Below are 7,956 nucleotides of genomic sequence, written 5' to 3' on the forward strand. Positions count from 1 at the left end.
AAGACAATATCCCTTTGAGCATCACTTAAGTTTACAACCAACAAAAGAGAAGCTAAATGAATACAGGGTACAAGGCCATAAACACACTCAAGGAAAATTTGAATTTCTGATCACAAGTTGTCAAAGTAATCAAGTGACAAAATGAAGTTAATTTTCCAGAAACTCAAAATTCTCACTAACTCCTGGGCAATTCTCAGTCATTACACGCCTGCCTGCAGGTGTCTGGCTTTATATTAGGGTCCATGAAAAAAAAAATCTCAAATGTACCCCAAGAAAGGTCTTGCCAATGCCCCTCACACATGTCACTGCTGTGAGACTGCGGGGGGCAATGCCCCATTCGACAGGCACGTCTCCAGTCACACACAGCGTTGCCGCTGTTAACACACAGCCCTATGCATTCTATGCCCTGTTGGGATTTCAGATTTGAAGATCTCTAATGTGGCCGAGTTCACCTAAGGAGAGAACAATTCCGATGTTTCTAGCATAAAGACAAGACAAATATATATTTAAGGTAATGGATATCAATTACATTGATCTGATCTTTACAAATCATATGACTGTATTATGTGTACCTTACAAAAAAAACAGAATGACCCTTGATTAGTTGAAATAAATTCATTTCAAAAAAGTTACAGAAATGTGAACTGAATTTAAATACTCATGCAATGCATTGAAATGGTACTAGAGCGATCCTATTAATGATTTATGAAACATTTTTTCAACATAATTGCCCTTGTATACAATGTTTTCCCAGGTACTGAAGACCCCCAATGGGCAGGAGAGAGATTTTTTAAACAGTTTTAAAAGACAATTTAAAGGGCCAATGCCGTAGTCAGACTTTACTAGTCTTATGTTTAATTTTGTTGTAACACACTAGATCACTTTCTTAGAAGTTCCCTAAAGTTGGGGGTATGGGGGAACTCTAAGTTACAGGACAGTCTACTATGGATCAAGGACAGTCATGGGACCATTTTTGATATGATTATTCACAACTTGAGCCAGATCAGATTATCTAGACTTATTGAACTAAACATCTTTGGAAAACTAAAGGTGTTTTTGGCCTCTTTTGCCAATCAAGTGGTCTTTTCAGGCCTCTCAGGTGGAGTCAAAATCTCATCACTCCCTCCTAATACGTGTCTATCACTGTGCAGTTAGGATCACATTCTTCTTACTCTTATGAGGCGATGAAATACAGTGAAACGTGAATACCCTCAGCTGGGCACTGGCTTGCCAGAGGCAGGGGGCTTGAACTTAATTTTATTCTTTCCTAGGGCATGCAACCATGAAGCTTCCTGAAATAGCAATGTAGAATGGCCACAATGCAGAAATAGTTTGTCAATCTTATTCAACGAACTTCTACGTGAGAGCTGGGTTGTATTCAACATTGATAAAGGGGGGAACCTCAAACTGCTGGTGGAAATTAGAATAGGTTTTCTGTCTTGTTTTCTGTTTTGTTTTTTGTTTTTTGGGTTTTTTTTTTTTTTTTTTTGAGAGAGCACCAAGTCAATGCCAGGAGTTTAAAAAATATGTATAAGCTTTCACTCCTAGGAAACTAGGAAAGTGTAGTATGGAAATAATCAGATGAGTGGGCAACTTATTTAAAAAACCCATCCTGGTATTTTGCAATAAGAAAGTGAAAGTAACCTAAGCATCTGCCAACTGGACACATACTAGATAATTTAGGTTTTAGTACATAATAGAGTTCTAAGTGACCACTGGAATGTAAGGTGATCTACATTCATCACCATATAGTAGGTTCATTGTATTCTTAATTCTTAAGTGAAAAGGTGGCATATTTTCAATCTCTATAATATATATACATATGCACGTGTGTGTATATATGTATGTATGTAATCTCTTTACAACTCTACTCTCTACCTTTGAACTGAAATCCCTTAATACATATACAGCATGTATTATAATTCTGTCCTGTCCTTAGAAATAATCAAAAGGAAGATTTTTAGTTTTTCAAATTACACAAAGCCATTATTTCCAAGCATCCCCACCTTGGGCCAAAATTATCCTTTCTCCCTTTGAAGTCGTTTTCCCACAGTTGATCCAGGGAGACAGCAAAGCAGTTCTCTTCATTAAACCTTCATATTCAGAAGCTGAGGCACAAAGATATAGTTTTAACTATGTTCAAAACATGTTTTCTGATTTTAATTTTTCCAAGTTTATAGAATACTTAACATCACTGATCATTTCAATTAAGCACTTTGGAATTCCAGGGAAAGAATTTTGATGACATCAGCTGACATATGTAATCCTAAACCTTGCAAGTAAATTCAGTCATGAGTTTTCTGCTTCCACCCTTGAGCAAATGCCCCTAATGGAACTTACCCCCTGCCGTTTGCTTCGAAGAAAGAATGTATGAAGAATCTAGCGAAAGCCAATGACTTTTTTTTTTTTTTTTTTAAACATAAGCTGCAATTTAAAAACAGAAATCACTTAGTGAAGCCGGAAATTTAGTTTTTGGTTTTTTTTTTTTTTTTTTTTTTTTTTGCTTCTAGCATCACCCCGACTTGCAGTTCTATATGAGCCTGTACAAGTCATCTAACTTTGTTAATCTCCAGTTTCCATGACATCTCTTCAAACCTGAGATGGCAAGTTTTTGTGTTTTTTTTTAAGGATTTTTAGAAACTAGAGTTTGTACTTTGGGGTAACTACACCTTCTAAAGTGAAATACTTTTCATTCATTTCTTACACTCATTTATTAAGGGCAGATTTTCTATCAGGATAGTTTTTAGGTCCTTGGGATGCATCACAAGATAAAGATCCTTGTTTTTAGGTTTGTGATGATTTAATAAAACCAAAGCAACTTAAAGTGCTCATAAAAATACAATGTGAAATAACCAGAGTTGAAGCTACAGGTATTTATTTACCATTTTATATTCTTAACTAGTTGTATAAACCAAAGGAATGTAGTCAAAACAAACTAAATGTTTTCTTGGCCTTTGATGACCTGGGATTTAGAAGGAAGCATACAGTGAAATGCTGGAAAATGTGTGCATGGTCTCGAGAGTCACCCAGGTTTAAGAAATCTACCCTCGATACAATCCAACTGGAAAAAAGCTTAAAAATGCATCTGGCTTTTATCATTTGTGTAAGAATCAGCCTATTATTTTAACTAAATAAGCTATCAATGCCATACGATTATCTATTAATACAATTGTTTCATGTATGGAACTTTGTCGAGTCAGGACCTGACGTTTTGGTCATTTGCTTTCACAATTGTCAGAATTCTCAGACTTCATTTAAAGTCAGTTTGACTTGACAGGGATGTTCTGTCACTTTAATTTTTTCAATTTTCAGTTTTTAATTTTTGTGGATACAGAAGTCTGCATTTTCTTTATTAGTTATCTAATTATCTTCAGTTTCTCTGATCATTCCTTTTTGCCCGATATCTTCCTGAGTATTGAATAAGGCAGTTAAATAAGGTATTTAATAAGTATATTTTATGCTTTCTTCTATTACAATTTTATATTGCATAAATAGAAGCTTGCTGTATAAATAAAACAAGTCTGTAGAAGCAAGCTTTCAGTGAACTTTATATCCATACCCCTCACCTGCAGAAAGACCCCACAGGGAATCCGATTACCCCTCGACGTGGGTCATTGGCTCCTCGCTAGACCAGCCTAACTGGCCTCCAACAGCAAATGAACATGGCTTTCATCAGCATGTTGCTCTGAAGGGACCTTTGTCCCCAGGTCATATGAGGGTTAAGCTGGCAGCTGCACATCGTGCCATGTGCTTCTCCCCTTTGGGTTTTTGAGGCAGTCTTGCTGTTGCCAAGGCTGGAATGCAGTGGCACGATCTCGGCCCATTGTAGCCTCCACTCCGAGTTCAAGCATTTCTCCTGCCTCAGCCAACCAAGTAGCTGGGATTACAGGCATGTGCCAACCACGCCAATTTTTTGTATTTTTAGTAGAGACAGGGTTTCGCCATGTTGGCCAGGCTAGTCTCAAACTCCTGGCCTCAAGTGATCCACCTGCTTCTGCCAACCTAAAATGCTGGGATTACAGGCCTGAGCCACCATGCCCGGCCGCTTCTCCCCTTTGTAAATTATCAAGTATCATGGCTTGGCACAAAACACCAGAGGTTAGAAGACGTAGTTCTGAAGCCACACCTGCCTCTCGCTTGAATGGGGCAATAATTTGCTGGGAACATCAGCTTCTTCATCTCCCATGGGGCCAATTCTTTAATATTTTGTGAAGATCAGAATCAAAAATCAGATAATGTAAAATGTTTTCAAAACTAGGGATGGTCCTGGGGACAGTCTATGTTTTCCTCATTACTTGGATTAGTGCATGCCATGTTTCAGGTATACAACTAATATTAAGTTACTAAATTATGTATATTACTAAAATAATTCATATTTTAATAAGCAAATCTGGTGACCACAAATTACCTTATAAAGAATTTGCTGAGATGACTGGGGAAAAATCCTTGGTCACTCCCTTTTACAGTGGGACTAGTTTTATGTGTGAAGAGTGGGTACCCACCATGTGTAAAATGAGATTTAAATTTTTTAAAGTTATATTAAAGAGCCTACAACAAGAAAAGTGCACACGTCAACAGTGGAAAGATTGGTAAATCACCAGGAAAAGAACATGTTGATGTAACCACCACGGAGTTGGTTGAATAGACTCTTAAACATTGAATAAGTCACCTCCTTCCACGTCCCGGATCACTAAAGTCCATGATATCCCTAGAAACTTGTCAAGATGCACCTCACTTATTGCTTCAGGAATACTTTTGAAATGTCTGTCAGTGTTAAATATTCTAGCTAAATGTGCAGAGAATTAATCTTGGAAATAACAAAAGTCCTATTTTTTAATATATAGCAACTGAGGAAATGGGAACGAAAACACATGTCCCAGGATAGAGCACAGAGGCAGTGTGAATTGGAGGAGTGTTGTAGAGGGAAGAAAGATCAAGGGGTGCTAGATAAGGCAAGAGAATGCAGAAGGGGGAGGGCATTGGTGCAGATAACAAAGGAATTACACGTGAATGGAGCTGAATTGAAACAACACTGAGGATATTTCATAGATGAATCCTGGTCCATTTCTTCACTTAATCCCTCCAGGACATTCTTCCATCTCTTTTCCATGTGTTTGGTTTCAGGGTCAAGATCAAATTATTAGGGACCTTCTGAATAAAAAACCTAGAGATTAGCATGTTGAAGGGAATATTATCTACATCAACAATGGAGGAAACATTGTTCCTTCTGTGTTGACACTAGAACATAAGGAACCTTTGCTTAGTCTTCGTCAACTGTGTAACCACTTTGTCCAGTGTTATTCTAAACCTTGTATCAATAAAAACACCAGATCCCTCAATATTTTTTATTTCTATTTCAGGACCTTACACACAGAAGCAGCTAAAGTTAAATGGTGGGATGAGTGCAGTCTTGGCTTATTTATTCCACCAAAGTCACACGTCTATCAAAGCACCACACCCAACTTCCAACTCATTACAGAAATACTTGTCTTTAGCATATCACTGAAGATGTTGAGAATAAGAAAATTGAGCAACCTATTCCAAAGGGAACTAAGTTAGCTAATGTAGAATGAATAAACCAAGACATTTTATCTATTACCATTTAAGCGTAAATGGCAGTTTTGTAGGTTTTTGGCCGTGTAACAATCTTAATGGCAGAGTCAATTATCAATGAATCAGTATTTCCAGGAATATATTGGACTCCATGGGAATCAAGACAGGGCAAGTATTTATAATGTTTTATCACTTACCACTGGAAAGAACATTCATAAAATGTAAGACTACAGAATCAAAATACGATAGTATCACCTTCCTAAAAGTTTTCTAAACAAAACTGCTACCCGTTTAGCACTGGAAAATATTTTACTTGTATTGAATGTTTGAAAGTAAATCAAGGAGGTGTCAAATGCTCCAATTTCCATTCAGAGGATGGTCAGCAATGCAGACAGAAGGATCATGATCACAGGTTAACACGGGCACTCCGGAGGGCGGCTGGGCTTGCCAGGAACGGTTTTCTAGGGCTGCCTGCCTGAGAATGCCCTCTGGAAAGGTTTCTTGGTGAATCCAGTTGAACAAGTTGGCTAATGCAGAGATGCTCCCCAGCTTTGCTTTGTTCCCAAGTAATCCTTGCAACAGGATTTTGCCTGTTAATAATTGAATTAGCTAAAAGTGACACTGAACAGTCCACAGAAGCAATACCGTATTTTCTGGAATAGCTGCGTTATTGGTTGCAGCACCGCGGAGGTTTGCAGAGTCCCCACTAGTCCTCCCTGATCACAGTCCCCACCCTGATGCCCTGGGAGTCCCCGCTAGTCCTTCCTGGTCACAGTCGCCACCCTGAGCTTCAGAACCAATACCGTATTTTCTGCAATAGCTGCATCATTGGCCGCAGCACCGCAGATGTTTGCAGAGTCCCCGCTAGTCCTTCCTGATCACAGTCCCCACCCTGATGCTCTGGGAAGAGCCACATCTCCCCAGCACTTTCCTCAGAGCCGCGGCCACCTCTTGATTCCTCAAGCTGTAGATGAGTGGGTTGAGCATGGGGGTGAGGATGGTGTAGAAGGCGGACACCACTTTGTCCTTCTCTGGGGTGTGGTAGGAGTGGGGCAGCACGTTGGTGTAGAAGGCCGCCCCGTAGAAGATGCTCACCACCATGACGTGGGAGGAACACGTAGCAAAGGCTTTGCGCCGGCCCTCGGCAGAGTTCATCCGGTGGACAGTCAGGAGGATGCGCGTGTAGGACACGGAGATGACGGACAGAGGGAGCAGCAGCATCAGCACGCAGCAGGCATACATCAGGGTCTCGTAGAGCGACGTGTCTGTGCACGACCACCTCAGCACGGCTGGGATCTCACAGAAAAAGTGATTGATCTCTCGGGAGCTACAGAAGGGGAAACTCATAGTGACAGGCGTCAGCATGAACCCATCCAAGGAGCCGCCCACCCAGGAGCCGCCCACCATGAATAAGCAGAGCCTGCGGTTCATGAGGAGAGGGTACCGGAGAGGGTGGCACACAGCCACGTACCGGTCATAGGCCATGAGACCCAGCAGGAAGAATTCCCCTCCAATCAGGGTCAGGTAGAGGAAGATCTGAAGTGCGCAGCCCAGGAAGGAAATGGTCTTGTCCTGGGACAGGAGGTCCTGGAGCATCTTGGGGACCGTGATACAGATGTAGATGGTGTCCATGATGGAGAGCTGGCTGAGCAAGAAGTACATGGGAGTGTGGAGGCGGGAGTCCACATGGATGAGCAGAATCATGACCACGTTGGCTGCTATTGCCACCACAAAGATGGAGAAGACTATTGCAAAGAGAAGCCCGGGGAAGGCAGGATGGGTGATGAGGCCTATGAGGACAAAGTTAGTGGAGTTCTGGAGAAGGCCCTCCATGCCCGTGGTCCATGAGAGCTCCGTGGGCTGTCAAGGCAGAAATCTGGCAGCTTAATGACCTGACATGTAGGAAATAGTATGTCAGCAGCGTGTGATAAAGCAAAGATCACCTACTTCAGGATCATTTGAAATCCCAGTTTCAGTGTTAATGATCTGTATGATACTGGACAGAAAATTAATCTCAACTCAGTTTCATCATCTGTGAAAAGTCATCCTAGTTCTATACAGGCTGGATGTGAGATGTAAATGTAATAATTCATACAGTACCTGGTTTAGAATCGGCTTTTTATTTTGAACTATCTTCTGAATACATTTTATAATCCTTACCACTTTAGATTGAAAGTTTTCTGAGGGTGGTTACCGTGCCTTATTTCCCATTTTGCCTTGTAATACATGGTTTGGGTTTAAATTGCTCTCTATCTCCATTAAGATGATTGCATTAAGATCATACACAGACATTCTACCAATTTCGTAAGTCACAAGTAGATATCTAGATAACTGACTTTTTTGGCTGCTGTTACTAAACAGCCCTACGAAAGTCTGCAACCTCAAAAAGCAGTACAGATGGCC

General features: G+C 40.6%; 1 protein-coding gene across 1 annotated transcript; it reads right to left on the reverse strand.

The window, feature by feature from the left end:
* Positions 1-6,098: 6,098 nt before the first annotated feature.
* Positions 6,099-7,432, reverse strand: LOC119622931 (olfactory receptor 2T2-like). The gene has a single exon (XM_073011447.1). It carries the CDS (start codon positions 7,384-7,386, stop codon positions 6,418-6,420), a length of 969 nt encoding a protein of 322 aa, XP_072867548.1. The 5' UTR covers positions 7,387-7,432; the 3' UTR covers positions 6,099-6,417.
* Positions 7,433-7,956: the final 524 nt, after the last annotated feature.

Source organism: Chlorocebus sabaeus, chromosome 25 (assembly GCF_047675955.1).
Source record: "Chlorocebus sabaeus isolate Y175 chromosome 25, mChlSab1.0.hap1, whole genome shotgun sequence".
Classification (NCBI taxonomy): domain Eukaryota; kingdom Metazoa; phylum Chordata; class Mammalia; order Primates; family Cercopithecidae; genus Chlorocebus; species Chlorocebus sabaeus.

Bases quoted from the DNA above. Each gene is read 5' to 3' on its own strand.
- LOC119622931 (XM_073011447.1), bottom strand. From the start codon at position 7,386: ATGGAGGGCCTTCTCCAGAACTCCACTAACTTTGTCCTCATAGGCCTC.